This window comes from Protopterus annectens, chromosome 17.part0 (genome assembly GCF_019279795.1).
Source record: "Protopterus annectens isolate FY-2018-M chromosome 17.part0, PAN1.0, whole genome shotgun sequence".
Taxonomy (NCBI): Eukaryota; Metazoa; Chordata; order Ceratodontiformes; family Protopteridae; genus Protopterus; species Protopterus annectens.
The window spans coordinates 258,401,096-258,416,803 of record NC_056751.1 but is presented as its reverse complement, the minus strand read 5'-3'; the positions used below and the strand labels follow the sequence as shown (position 1 = coordinate 258,416,803).

Genomic DNA, 15,708 nt, shown 5'->3' with positions numbered 1-15,708 from the left:
GAGACAGTCCACCCGAGGTCCAAAACTGCCGATGACGCTTCTCCTAAGCCAGTCACCAGTACTCAGTGAGGTGCTTTCGCAACCCCTGATACCCGCTACTTCTAATTCGCAAGCCTCTACTGAGACCCATTCGGAGTCCGGTATGCCGCAAGATACTTCAACTATGGAACCCGCGGATGTCTCTACCTTGGATGGGTCTGGAGCTGCTGTGCAGGCATCGGCTTCTGGGGGTGTATTCAGGCCTAGGGACTTGCATATTAAATCAACGCCTCCTTCATTACTAAGAGCTAAATCTCGATCCATGTCTAAAAAAACGACGCTCAGGCCTCTGTGCCTAAAAACAAATGATAAAAATGGCTGAAGATCTAATAACTCTAATCAGGGGTAGCCACCCCCCCCCAAGAGGCCTAAGGCTGAGCTTGATTAAGAATCTTCTGATCAGGATTCTGTTTTTTCTGACTCTTCTGATGACTTGGATTTGTCCTTACCTACTTATGAGGATTCTGATGCAGAGGACTCTATTCCCTCTGCTTCCCCTCCTGAGGATTTTTCTTTTGGGGAAACCTTACATACTGTAAGGGAGCATTTTCACTGGGAAAGCCAGGAATTTTCTGATTCAAAAAAGAGGCTTAGGGATTTCCTTCTCCTACCTCAACATAGGCCTTTGGCTATTCCTCCTGTACTGTGCATTGTTGATGATGCTTTCTCGGAATCCAGTTTGGCCCCTGGTTCCCTGCCTCCTGCTCCCAGTAAACCTGACAGATACTACAGGGTCCCTGAGTCCCACAAGTTCCTTTTCAAAAATCCTATTGCAGATCCAGAGACTATTTCACAGAGGCCCAAGGGCATTAAGTCTTCTACTGCTAAAAATCCTATGTCTTCTGATAGTGATTCCTGGGCGCTGGATAGATGGGGTAAAAAGGTTTATACTTCAGCAACCTTGGAATTAGAGTTTTAAACTGCCAATTTCATATGTTAAAATATCAGCAACATGTTATTGGACTGCTTAAACAGAAAATGATGTTGATTCCTGACTGTGTGGAAAATAAAGATTTACAAGATTTCATGCATTCTCCTGAACAAGCTGGAAAACATACTTTGCAATGTGGTTTTGATTCTTTAGAGGCTTCTTGCAGGGCTGCTGTTACTAGGTCTGTGCTTAGAAAGCACGCTTGGTTTAAGGAGCAATCTTTGCCTAATCATGTTAAAGCTAAATTGTTGGATGCTCCTCTAAATAAGGACCGCCTGTTTGGCAACAAGGCTGAAGAAGTTCTTAAAAAGATGGAAGATAAAGCTAAATCTATGCAAACTATTAAAGATTTTTTACAAGTTCAGCCTCCTAGATTTAGTAGGCACTGACCTTCTAAGAATTGGTCCTTTCCAGCCCCTTCCAGGTCTTCTCAAGCCAAACCCAGACACAGCAAATACCCCAGGTTTCAGTCTCAGGGGACACACAGAACTAAGCAGTGGGGGGCCTCCACTTCCAAGTCTGGGAATAACAAGACACCTCCCTATGGTAAACTGTCTTAATAACTTCCTTTTAAAATTTCCAAGCACTTATCTTCTGACTGCCCCTTTGGGGGGAAAGATTGCTCTTTGTACAAAAAACTGGGAACTCATTACCCAGGATAAATGGGTTTTAAATATAGTGTCCCAGGGATACAGATTTCACTTCCACAAGTTGCCAACACCAAGCGGGTGGCCGGACCTACCCCCAAATCAGTGGGCAGAGGCTCAAAAACAAGTACTTTCTTTCTTAAGCATAGGGGCTATTCATCTGGTACCAGAAGAGGAAAAGGGACAAGTTTTCTACTCGAGACTTTTCCTGGTACCCAGAAAAGACACATCATGGTGTCCAATCCTGGACCTGTCTACTCTAAACACCTTTCTGGAGATTCCAAAATTCAAGATGCTGACTCTTCACCAATTACTGGCAAAGACGCCTGGTTGGCAACACTAGATTTAAAAGAAGCATACCTGCACATCCCAATCAGGGAATCTTGCAGAAGATCCCTACGCTTCAAAGCAGGCTACGCACACTATCAGTTCTCTGCACTGCCCTTTGGTTTATCTACTGCACCCAGGGTATTCACAAAGTGCCTAGCTCCAGTTATTTCATTTTGCAGGCAAAGAAGTATTCAAATATACCCATACCTGGACGATTGTCTTAATTCAGGCAGAAAGCCAGGACATACTTTTGAATCATCTGGCATTTGTAAAAAGGGTTCTAACTTGTCTGGGATGCACCATAAACAAAAGGAAATCACAACTGGTACCCTGTCAACAAATTACATTCCTGGGAGCAAGCTTGAATACAACTTCCCAGATGGCTTACCTCATGCCAGAAAAGCAAATTCATTTGACAACCTACTTCAAACAAGTGGCCACAAAAACCCTGCTATCTGCAAGACAAATACTGCAAGCCTTGGGGTTCATGGCCTCTTGCATTATTCTAATTCCATATGCAAGACTGCATATGAGGAAACTACAGTGGTATCTAAAAAGCCTATGGAGTCAACATTCTCACAGCCTAGAAACAATGATTCCTATCATACCTTGCCTATGCCTAGAGTTTCTTTGGTGGACAGAGGCCTGCCACCAAAACAAGGGACTTCCATTCACACCACCCCCTACCACCCAAACCCTAACAACAGATGCATCAGACTATGCATGGGGGGCTCACCTGGCAGGGAAGTGCATTCAGGGCAAATAGAACCCAAGTCAAATGCACCTGCATATCAGTCAAAAAGAAATGTTAGCTGTACAGAATGCTCTGACAGCCTTCAAGGACTACATTCTTCCAAGACAACTAATGGTAAAGATGGACAACACCATGGTTATGTGGTACATAAACAATCAGGGGGGTACACATTCTTACCCCCTCTGCAGACTAGCCATGGCATTGTGGAACACAGCCTTGATTTACCAAGTGCACCTACAAGCTCAATTCCTGCCAGGTAAATTAAATACACAGGCAGATGGACTAAGTAGAAATTTCATGGACCCACACGAGTGGAAACAAGGATTTTCAACATGTTGACAAGTGAATGGGGGAGCCCAGATATAGACCTGTTTGCCTCCCCCAAGAACTACCAATTGGACACATTTTGCATAAGGACTCCCCATAAACAAGCCTGGAAAGTGGATGCTTTGTCCTTCAGCTTGAAAAACCTATCAGTCTATGCCTTTCCCCCGCTGCCTCTGCTCTCCAAAGTACTACTAAAAGTCAAACAGGACAAACCAAGGATGATTTTGATTGCTCCAGACTGGCCGCGCCAACACTGGTACCCCCTCCTGCGCAGTGTGACTGTTATCGCCATGGCACCTGCCTTAGACTCCTTCCCTGCTGTCTCAGCAGGAGAACTGGATTCTGCACCCTCAGCTTCCAATACTGAACCTTGCAGCCTGGCTAATTACTTAAACTCTCCTTTACCATCCCTCAGCAAACCTGTGATGGATGTCATCTTAGAAGCAAGGAGGCCTAGTACTAGAAAATCTTATGCTGAAAAATGGAAAAGATTGTGTGCCTGGAACCAATCTCAAGGGATGAGCATAGCAGCGCCAAATTTACCTCAGATTTTACAATACTTAACTGAGATGCTTCACAAGGGCCTGTCTTTTTCCTCCATTAAAATCCACACCTCAGCCATTTCAGCTCATTGTAACACAGAACCTCCCCTGTTCTCTCATCCACTGCTCAAGCAGTACCTCAGAGGGGCCAACAATTTGAGACCACCCAGGAGAGCTCCAACCCCAGCCTGGAACCTTAACTTTGTATTGGAGAAACTCACTGTACCTCCTTTCGAGCCAGCTGCTACTGCAGACTTAAAGTTTCTTTCTTGGAAAACAGCTTTCCTTTTAGCAATCATTTAATCACTTCAGCTAGAAGGGTATCTGAATTACAGGCCCTTATGGCAGTGGAGCCTTTCATCATCTTTCATGCGGACAGGGTGTCACTCATAACCAATCCATCCTTCATGCCCAAGGTGGTATCCAGTGTGGCTCTTAATCAGTCCATTCATTTGCCAGGCTTCTTCCCCAATCCACAGAACAAAAGGAAACTGATTCTGCATTCCTTGGATGTGCACAGACAACGCAGATTCTACTTGGACAGGAGTAAACCTCAAAGAAAATCTGAGCAACTGCTGGTAACATTTGCTGCAGGGGCAGAGGGGAAGGCTATTTCAAAACAAACCATTTCTAAATGGATAAGCCATTGCATTCATTTCTGCTGTAAGCACCATGGAAAACCTATCCCCCAGGGTATCAGACCTCACTCCACTAGGGCTGCAGCTACTTCTACAGCCTTTCTCAGAGGTGTTCCTACCAGGGACATCCTAGAAGCTGCTACCTGGAGTTCTGTACATACTTTCACCAAGCATTATCATATGCCAATTTTCTCTAAATCCAGAGCTGGCTTTGCCACTGCTGTCTTGCTGGGCCTTATAGCTGGCCCTAATGCTATTTAAACTTCTCCTCCCAACCATAGCTTTGGGAATCTACCCAAATGTAATGACTGCAACAGTGAAACACGAAGAACATAGTACAGTTGTGTACACTTACCATAAATGTAGATGTTCGAGTGTATTCAGTGTTGCAGTCCCGGTTACCCTCCCTCCTGCCCCCTAACTTCTTTTGGCTATACCTCTATTTTCTTTTACTATGCTTAAAGCCTTTTTGGTGTATTGGCTTTTTTGTTGGAGGTATACCTTTGTGTTTTTAAGTTTAATTGCTTCCCATTAGGGGGGCACCTGACATCTGAGGCAAGAAAAACTGATATAATGGCATTGGCTGCATGTTTTATACCCCTGATGACCTGACGTCATGGAAGAAGGGACAGCAACCGACGCAGGACCCAAGACTTTGTTAATCAGGCCGACTGAGGGCAACCTGCAAGCAGATTACCCAAATGTAATGACTGCAACAGTGAATACACTCGAACATCTACTTTTATGGTAAGTATACACAACTGTACTTTTTTGAATGTGTAGATGAAAGTTAACAGATTGGTCTAGCCAAGTGCGAAAGTATTTGAAGGATGTGATTGTTTCTATGGTGGGTCATACCTCTCAATTGTCAAGATTTTTGCCTCGTATTCTTGGTCTGTTCCTCATGACATTTGTGGTTTTCTGGATTTTTGTGTTAAATTAGTGAGGATTAAATTCACTTAATGACAGGCATTTGAGTTTGTCTTCATTTCCTTCAAAAAAATGCATGTTAACATAAGACCTTTTATTGTAGCAACTTTCCAAGTTTATGAGAGCAATATTTAAAATACTGTCCCTATTTTGGGGGCTTTGTCTCCCCTTTATTTTTAGCTTTGTCCAGATTTTTTTTTTGTGTTAGGAGGTATGATGGTGGTATTGTTAACATCTTTAATATTAAGGAAGCTGGGTGCTTTGGCTTGTTTTTTTCTTTTTTTATTTCCATACAGCATTGCTTTTGTTTTTGATGAATTCAGTATAAGTTTCTGGCCTGTTAGCCACTGTATGAGGGTTTGGAGGCCATCTTGAAGCTTAATTTGTATAGTAGAGTGAGATTTGTTTGACCTGTAGATGACCATGTCATGTGCATAAATAATTAGATGATCTAAAGGTGATCAGATGGGAGTTGGTCATTGAGTCTGGAAAACAGCAGATGGGCTAAAGTGAAGCCCTTGGGGACTCCATAAGAGGAGCTGTTTCAGAGGTAGTGGTGTCTGATTTCAATTTGAAGGATCTGTTGGTAAGGAAATCTATAAGCCAAAGTTTTACACCATCACTAACGCCTATTTCAGTTAATTTGTCAGATAGTAATTTATATTCTGTTAGATCAAAGGCTTTTGTGAGGTCAATACTCAACTCCTTACAGGTTGTCTCTGTACTTATTGGATTGGATGTCATTTGTAAAGGAGTAGAGTGGTTATGGTGCTGTAAGGGAGTAGAGTGGTTATGGTACCGCTTTCAGACCAGAATACATGTTGAGTCATGGATAGATGGTACTGATATAAATGAGCAATAAATTGGTTGTAGATCATTTTTTCTATTATTTTCACCTAAGGTGGAAAGTATTGAGATAGGACAGTGTTCCGAAGCAGTAGTTGACTTTGGTAGTTTTGGAATAGGAGTGATTATTGTCGTTTTCCATATCTGAGTTGTAATCTTATTAGGTAATCAGAGGTTGTATGTGTGAGTGAGAGGGTGGAGTATGAAGTCCTTACAAAGGTGAATGAACCAAGGAGCTAGGATTCTGGGCCCTGAGGTGTATCTGTTTGTATTTGGTCCTTTTGTATTTGTCTTTTTGGTTCTAATCTTTTTGAAGTAGAATAGTGGAATGTAAATGGGGGAGAGGGTGGCTCTAGGGGTGGTAGGTTTGTGGTGGTTGTAGAACTCATTTAGGAAGACCACGCATTAGAGTTTGTTTCTGGTGGTGTTATAGGGTTCAGGGCAATGGAGTTGTGTTGAATTTTTCGACCAGTCAACAAGTAGAATTCTCTCCAAAATATTTTGGGTTTGTTTAAAAGTGAGGTTTGTTTTTGCTGGTGGTAGTTTGTGTCTACAGATGGATTGCTTGACTAGGTTGTGTAGTGAGGTATATTTGGCTTGGGAGTCTGTGGAGGGCTTGCATTTCCAATTGTGCCATGCTTCCTCTCATCATTTGAGGAGGTGTTTGAGTTCATTAGGTACCCAGTCATATTTATGAGGTCAAAGTAGCTTTGTACTAAGGAAAATATTTTTTGCATGTGCAGTAGGGTATTGGTAAGGTTGTTAGCTGTTTCATTGGGGTCTTTTGTTGGCAGGTAAGTGAGATCTGTCTAGGGTAGCAGGGTAGCTTTTAAGATTAGTAATATTCTGAATGGTTTTAGGTCTGAAGGTGATAAGTTTAGGTTTATATTTTAACTTTAGATTACGTACTGAGGAAGTTATGGAAAAATTGTCACAGGAGGAGAGTGTATGTTTGGGGTGTAGTTGGATATCATTGTAGGATTATTAGTTATTGCGGTATCTAATAAGGTTTGCTTATTGGATTGTGGCTTTGGTCTAGTGGTTTCAGATTTGATGTGGTTAAGACCAAAGCTGACCAGGAGTTCTGATATGTCAGTGACTTTTGGCCTTAAGTAACAAAGGATGAAGTCTCCAAGAATGATTAGGTTGCAGTTTTTGGGAACTTTGGCATATATCTGCTGGATGAGGGTATTGACTTTTATTAGTGAGGTGGGTGTTTATAGATATGCAGTGGCTATAACAAGGTGTTTTTTGGTTGGTTGTTTGAAATTTAAAAAGGATCCAGTTATGATGCAGTTCTGAGTTATTGTTAACTTGTGCAAAGATGTAGGGGTTAAGGGAGTCTTTGAAGAGAATTATTTCCCCTTCCCCAGGTTTTTTGCATGGTCTGTAATTTTGCAGGTTTGAATAGTTTGGTATGAGGGGATGAAGACTAGGGGTGTCTGGTTTCTGTCATGTTTCTATAATAACTGTAATGCCACAATTGTGTTGTATGGTAAAGACATTGATTTGGTTGACTTTTGTTCTTGATGTTCTATTCATTAGAGGGAACAGGTAATTTGATGCTGTTTACTGGTTTGAGTTGAGGCATTATTGTTAAGTGGTCCTGGATTAGGCTCAGTGTTACCTTTTAGCAGAGGTATAAAGACAATGGGACTGTATTTGAGTAGTATGTTTTAGAATGTATAGTTTGAGTTATAATTGGGATTTTCTACCAAAGTTAGAGATGAAGAGGTACTGGAACCCTGACAGGTTTGATGTATGTGATTTGGGTGCTGGAGTGGGTATGATGTGATGAATGCTTAATGTATTATGGATAGGTAGCATGTGAACAGGTGTTAATGTAATCTGTTATATGGAGACAGTGGCAGTCAGGTAATTGCTGTGAGTTTTTGTGTGAGTGTTGAACAAAAATAACTGATACAGCAGTAGAATGTAAATGTATGTCATGGTTTATATGTATTCATAGTATAAAGCAACTGTAGTAGAGGCAGTGGCAGTCAGGTAATTGCTGTGAGTTTTTGTGCGAGTGTTGAACAAAAATAACTGATACAGCAGTAGAATGTAAATGTATGTCGTGGTTTATATGTATTCATAGTATAAAGCAACTGTAGTAGAGGCTTTAAGATCTAGAGAATGTGGAGTATTAGGGAGGAAAGCAGTATTCCTTTATTGGGTGTTTACTGGGTGTATAAAAATGGGTTGAAGATCTTCCAGTATAAGAGTGCATGTCTGGGAACTGGGGTGGGAAGGAAACAAAGGTATGTGAGATGACTGGAGATGGATGGAGCTAACATCTGATTGGGTGTGAGGAGAGTGGATAAGCAAAGTATGGACAGAATGTTTCTGAGAAGAGCAAATGGGTGAGAAGCTAGGGAGGGGTTAAAGGCTGGGAAGAACACAGGGGAGTATGTGTTTTTTTGGTGGCTTAAAAAGGGGGAATCAAAAGATTACACGGGCTATGAAGTTAAGAATGGTACAGTGTTATGAATGCAGATAATCTTTTCTAACATATACTCTGCATTATGGAAGATGTGACGTGCAACTTTAGCATGGTTAGGCACCTTTACATTTTCTGTCATTTCAGTTGAACCTATGAAAAAGTGCACATGAAGTACTTAGGACATAACCTTGATCCCACTCTGCCTTCACATGCATTGATTCAGTATGTCAGAGTATAAGCTGTCAGCTTAAGGCAGCATGCACCATTTCATATCGTAAAATAACTGAGGCATTGCCATGGTTTTGTTCAAGGCAGCATTATTCATGAAACTTAATATGTGCAGCATTCCATCTTAACAGTTTATCCCATTTCTGGCATCAGACTGTGCTTAATAAAGTTTTCATTTTCATCTTTCTGCTGCCTCATTCTGAAAGTCACTGCTTAGTGTTTTCTTAAGCTGAGTGGGTCCCATTCTCACATCAATCAGTATTTTATTTGTTCTGTTAGATTTATTTGTTTTTGTAAACCAGGAATCCCCAGCTGGGATTGAATCCATTTTCAGGAGGCCTGGGGAGAAAAGATCTGTAAATGTAAGAGTGGAGTGGGAAGAAAACGTGGCTTTGAGATCAAAAGAGGAGAGAAAAGTTATGGAGGTGAAGTATTTTAGAATGAAGAAACTAATTTCAAGCAATAATACAGGTGAGTTGATAGTGTAGTTGAATTAGCCAGCTGAACATAGTCAGGTGTTTAGATGTTTCAGTAGTGTTTTGAAAGTTTTTTTTTCTGTCTGTCAGTTTTAGCTGAAGTGGGATAGAGTTCCAGAGTTTTCTGTCATAATTTTAGTGCAGTGAGCTAATGGGTGAATTATTTGATTTTGTTGTAACTAGCAGGAATTTGTTGTTAGAGCTGTGGCACTTGAGTAGGGTTGTAGCATACTTTTCAGAGCAGGACATTTTTCGGGGTGATGTATTAGATTGTGGGCCATGACAAGTTGTGAGAAGGTCAGATAATGAGGAAATTCTGGATAATTTAGGTATTTTAAGGCTACGCAGTGATTGGTTTTATAGGAGGTGTTTGCAGCAAATTTTGGTATTTTGTTGTAGCATGTGTCTAGCTTTGTTCTGAAAGTGATACTAAGGTTTGTAAGAATAGGGGATGCATACGGAAGGGATGGGAATAGGCAAGTTGTTGCTATAAACTTTGTTGTAGCGTCTGTAAGATACTGCTTATCCTTGTAGAGGGAGCCTAGTTTCATATGAGTTTTTTAATGGCTTGAAGATGATGTTTGTTATGTTTAAGATTATCACTGAGTAGGACTGTTATGTCGCCTCATACCAAGACGTTGTCCCGTTCGATTCTCAGCTAGAGCGTCTTTTGCGTGGAGGCATACGTGAATGGGGCGTGCCTTCGTTGAAGGTTGTGCATCAGGGCTGGTAACCCGGTATGTAAAAATCCACTACCAATCATTAGCGGACCGGAGTTCCACTGTTGCGACCCCTAACCGGGAAAAGCCGAAAGATACAAGGACCGTTAGTAATTTAGTTTGTGCTGCAATTTGTTTTTGTGTCAGGTGAAGGAATATAAAATATGCGTTTTTGTCATGTATATTGTTTTTGGGGTGAAAAATATTAATTTGGTTTTAGGAGCAAGTCTGAGACGCATACCAGGATTTTTTAGACAAGAACTACTTTTACACTTAAACTGAAAAGTATAACCCACTCTGTCCCACTAAAAAATATCTGGCCCTACTCCTCACAGAATTCCATCTTGACTCAGTAATAAATTACAGTCTTATAATACAGCCTTTTCTTTCCTGGTTTCTTGACATTTTGTACCAGTTTCCTTCACACATCCACACTGCGGTCAGAATAAAAACATTTATTCCAGCCACCTGCAGCATCTGTAACCTAACTGGATGCATGTTACTGAACAGAGCAGGCTTGTACTCTTATTTGTAATCTACTGTACTGTGTCTTTGATCATTACATAATTTATTTTTGTTTTCTTGTGTTGTTGCTGAAAAGTTTTCATTTGTTCAGTCTGTCAATCTAGTTGCTATATGAATAAATAGACAAAAGTTATTCTTTTTGGTAGTGAGCATACAGCACTCGTATTTAGACAAGCTAAACTCACTGTATTTTATCAGAATACTTTTTTGTGAAGATGTTGAATAGCTTCAGGTCACAGGTTCAAGCATACTTTGAGCCTGTGCTGATGGCATAGAGGGATAAGGCTCTGCTAGGACCCAGGTAGCTCAAGTTTGAGTAGTAACTTAGGTGCTTGATGACACAGGTAGGGAGGATGGGCATTTCCTATCTGGGTTATAGGGCATGCAGTTGTGTGCACCCTCATGGTTGATCCCTAATGGAGGCTGGGATGCATGGGATAAATTGTATATAGGAAGACAAGGCTGTGGGTAAACAGCATGAGGAAGTGTAGTGATACGCAGAGGAGCCAATTGCATGTTAGCCTCTGGTACCAAACAGCTACATGCAGATGGTGAGATTAGGCCTAAGCAAGTAAAAATACTCCATAGCAGCAAAGTGACTCTGTTCTAGTTTCCCTGAACATGGTGGTTAAGGAGAGCTCAGTAGACTTTGTGGACAAGGAGAGGCCCTTGGTGTACTGATGGTTAGATGCGGGGTTACGAAAAAGTGTAAACATACTTTTATCATATACTTCAGAAGTTAGCTAAGTTTTGCTGTTATGCCATCCCATTTCAGTTGAACATGTTATTTTTACACCATGCGAAAAGTTTATGTATGTAAATGTGTATGCATATAGGGGTTGAGCTGTAGGATCATGTCTGAATGCTCTTGCATTAAAAAAAAAAAAAAGATGGTGTTCAATGGATGCAGATCCCTGTTTCAACATCTTTAACTTCCTAAACAGTTGTGCATCATGTGATTGTGATGATTTGTTTCATTACGTACTGCTGCTAACTTTGGTAATTGGCTGAGCTGCTTTACTTTCATAGTGAAGATGCTGGAAGCAGTTTGCAGTGTGGGGATTTCTTTTTAGTGGCAGAAAAGCTCAACATTGCCTTGTTTTTCCTTTCAAATGTTTTTGTTAAACTTGCTTTGCATAGAGCATCCTTGTGTTGTGGCTCAAAACAAGCTTAAATATGAGAATTACAATAAAAAGAAATGGTATCTTCCTTATTAGTACTGTAAGGGCATATTATTTAAATTTCCCTAAATTTCTCAGCTTTCTGTATGAGGAAAGATGATTTTATTTATCATCATCATCATAATATCCTCTTATTGACCTTAGGCAAGAATATACAATTCATTTATTCATAAAAAAAAAAAAAAAAAAAAAAAAAAAATTTCCTTTGTAAATGCTTAATCTTTGTTCTGTCTTGAACCCACAAATTACCACAATTGTAAACTGCTGTAATCTTTTTTGTTTACCAATGTTTTAAAGCTTTGTCTTTAACTTGCAAATGATTGAAATTGTAAACTGCTGTAATCTCTTTTGTAACCTTTGTTTTGGAGCTTTTCTCCCCAGGACTCCATTGAAAACGGGTTCTTATTGGCCCAATGGACTATCCTGGTAAACCAACTGCAAATAAATAAAATAAATAAATAACCTGTGCAGCTATTCCAGGCATGCATCAACTTCATATCAATGTGCTTGCAGAGTATTTTAGTATCAGACAATTCTATGTATTTTAAAGGTGTACAGAAACGTTCTGTTTGGGAAACAAATGATGTATTTTAATTTGTACTAATCTTTAAAATTCACTTTTTTAGGTGCATTTAAGCCATGTGAACACTTGCTTGGAAGTTGGATGATTCGTCTCACAGTGTGGTTTATTTTCTTGACTGCATTTTGTTTCAACATCCTTGTCATCGTAACAACATTTGCACAATGCACTCCGCTGTTTTCAGCTAAGTTTCTCATTGGCATGATTGCACTCACTAATCTAATGATGAGTGTATATACAGGTACTTTGACAGTACTGGATGCTGTTTCTTGGGGAAATTTTGCTGAGTTTGGCATTTGGTGGGAGACTGGAAGTGGTTGCAAAGTGGCTGGATTCCTTGCCATTTTCTCCTCAGAGGCTTCCATTTTCTTATTAATGTTAGCAGCCACAGAACGACGTCTGTTTGCAAGGGACATCATTAAAAAAGGGAAAAGCCATCGTCTTAGGCTTTTTCAGGTTGCTTCAACATTTGCTATACTGTCAGCAGCTGTGGCTGCTTGTCTGCCTCTTTTCCATGTTGGGGAATTTTCATCTTCCCCCCTCTGCCTTCCTTTCCCAACTGGGGAGATGCCTTCTTTAGGATACACAGTGACCTTAGTGCTGCTAAATTCAGTTGCTTTTCTACTTATGGCTGTTGTCTACACCAAACTCTATTGCAGCTTGGAAAAGGAGGACCTTTCTGAAAGTTCACAGTCAAGCATGATTAAGCATGTTGCTTGGTTAATCTTTACCAACTGTGTATTTTTCTGCCCTGTTGCATTTTTCTCATTTGCCCCACTGATTGCTACAATTTCCATCAGTCCAGAAATTATGAAGTCTGTAATCTTAATATTCTTTCCATTGCCTGCTTGCCTGAACCCAGTGCTCTATGTTTTCTTCAACCCTAAATTCAAGGAAGATTGGAAGTTACTCAAACAGCACTTAACAGGGAGGATCAAATCCAAGGCCACAGCACTAAATGCACAAAGTAGTTGTATAGCACAGGATTACTACTATGACTGTGGAATATGTACAAATTTAGAGGGTAACCTTGCTCTTTGTGAATGCTGTGAGTCTTTCATACTGACAAAGCCTGTAGCATGTAAGCACATGGTAAAATCTCACAGCTGTCCTACCCTTGCAGTTATCCCCTGCCAGAGACAAGACAGCTCGTGGTCAGACTGTGGTACTCAGTCCACGCATTCTGAATATGCTGACGAAGGAGACTCTTTTGTATCAGACAGCTCGGATCAAGTACAGGCCTGTGGAAGGGCTTGTTTCTACCAAAGTCGTGGATTTCCTTTGGTCCATTATGCTTACAACATTCCAAGAGTAAAAGACTGATAAACATAATGTGTGGTGAACAGCAAACTGTTTTTATTGTTTGAGCATTCAAGAAGCACTTTTGCAGTCTGTTTAATGATCATTATTAAGAAAGGGAAAAAGACATTAGCATTTTTGAGCCATGCCTACATCCTGTAAAGAGTGCCCAATGTATATATCCTGTAAACCAAATTAATTACTCTGATATTTTTACTCTTGAAAAGATTGTGAATTCATTTATACAATGTTTGTGTTCTGCTTCTTTTTTTTTTTTGTTGTAATGTTGATAAATCATTTTGTGATCTTCACATTTCTGCTGTTTGAAATGGCGCTAGGTCTTTTGGAAAAGTATTTTTCTCAAAAATATTGCTGTTTTTCATGTTATGTGACAGTTCAGAAAAGCCTGCTGCCAGCAGCATGGTAATACATTAAGAAAAACAATCTCAGGATATTTTGCAACAGGGAAGAGGGATTAATTTTCCAAATGTTGAAGTTTTTTGTATTTTACTTGTTCACATTTTACCAGATTTAATTGTACTTTAATATTTAATTATGAAATGTACGAGTACCACCATCAGTCTTTAACTTTATAAATTGTAGAAACAGATGTCAAAAAGAAATAGGCAGGTTGACAAACCTGAGTATGTTTTTGTGATTTGACATTTATTCAGCTATCCATAGTCTGCTTGAAGAACCCAGAAAAGGTGGCTCTGTTGACGATGTCACTTCAGCAAGACTAGAATTATTTAAATTGGGAAAATGCTTGTACACAAATTCAGCCACTTTGTTGCAGTGTTTTCTTCTCATAAGAGACAATGAAAGAATGCTCGGTATATAATACACAATTTGATGGGCATCAGGGTACAGTTAAATGTTGTGGGTTTTTCTCTCTCTAAATGTTTGAGATGGTTTGACTATAAATCTGTAGTAACATTCTATCAGAGATTTATAGGAAGAGCCAACATATAATGTTGGTTACTCTGAGTCACTAGTTACTTCTGCCCTTTTTAAAACGGTCTATTTTTGCTAGATCAGTAGTAACAAATACACTGTCATTACTGTTTGTCTTTAAACATTCCATAGCCAAATCACAAATATTAAATGTAATTATTGAAATGAGTTGTATATAATGTGCATATTACAGATTTTTAACTTTGTATCGTAAATTATTTGATACAGTTCTGAATGGGATCACCTTACATATGTTGTTTTTTTTTTTTGAGTACACTCTACCTCCAACACCACTGTGGCTGCCAGTTCCAGGATGTTTAATTCTTGTTTATATGCATCATTTTGTAAATAGAACTTGGTTGTATATTGTCAGTATAAAAAAATAATCTTTGTATGTCAAAGTTGTGCTGTTTGTACAGAATGTAGGAGGGATTTATCTATTGAATATGGTAATTTTTGTAAACCACACTATTCTGAAGTAAAGCGTTTGTTTGCTTTAAATATGCCTTCAGCCTTTGAAATCAATTGAATGATATTCTGTTTTTCAGTGTAATCTCTCTAATATTGTAATATATTAAAAGAAGCAGTCTGTTAGGAAAACAAACAGCTCCTGTAGCATAGAGGGGTAAAGCCCTGACTATTACCAGTATTAAATTCATTTAGCAGCTTTGGTGGCTCTTGGAACAGATATGAGTGACAAATGACCAGGCTTTGTCTGCTCACCCCTATTTGTTGGAGGGGAATGGAGACCATGTGTTAAGCATGCTGTATGTGGTTCAATCCCTGGAGAAAATAGGATCACACAGGGCAAAGTGCTGTCTGTAAGAAGAATGACTTTGACCCAAGACTTGTCAGAAGCTTTGGTGCCTCTTAGAAAGCATAAGTGAGAAATGACCAAGTGTAGCCTGCTCTCCACATTTTTGGGGAGAAAGATGGTGACTGCAAGTCCAAGCAATGCTGTATGCAGTTGAAAACATGGAATTGCATGGGTTCATGTGCAGTTTACAATGGGGAGAGGACTGTGACCCAGGTCACCCAAATATTATCAGCAGCTGTGCTGCATGTTGGAGATCATATAAGTGAGGAATGACCAAGCTTAGCCTGCTTACCCCTTTGTGGGGGAGGGAGATAAGGAGCATTTATCTGTGCATGGTGTCTGTGATTGGATCCCTTTTGAGGACTTGATTGCATAAAAGGAAGTGATGTCTATGGGGTGGCGGCACACTGTGACCCAGGTAACCCAAAGTCAGTCAGCTACTTTGTTGCGTGTTGGAGCCAATATGAGTGAGAAACAAGAAGGCTTAACCTGCTTGCCCCTG

At 40.0% G+C, this 15,708-nt stretch overlaps 1 protein-coding gene across 1 annotated transcript in view; it reads left to right on the top strand.

The window, feature by feature from the left end:
- The window catches only part of LGR4 (leucine rich repeat containing G protein-coupled receptor 4), a 1,155,492-nt gene extending 1,140,602 nt beyond the window's left edge, over positions 1 to 14,890 (top strand). The window contains exon 18 of the mRNA XM_044059308.1: positions 12,183 to 14,890. Coding sequence (XP_043915243.1) covers positions 12,183 to 13,459 — 1,277 coding nt within the window. The 3' untranslated portion in view covers positions 13,460 to 14,890. The remainder of the gene's footprint in view (positions 1 to 12,182) is intronic.
- Positions 14,891 to 15,708: the final 818 nt, after the last annotated feature.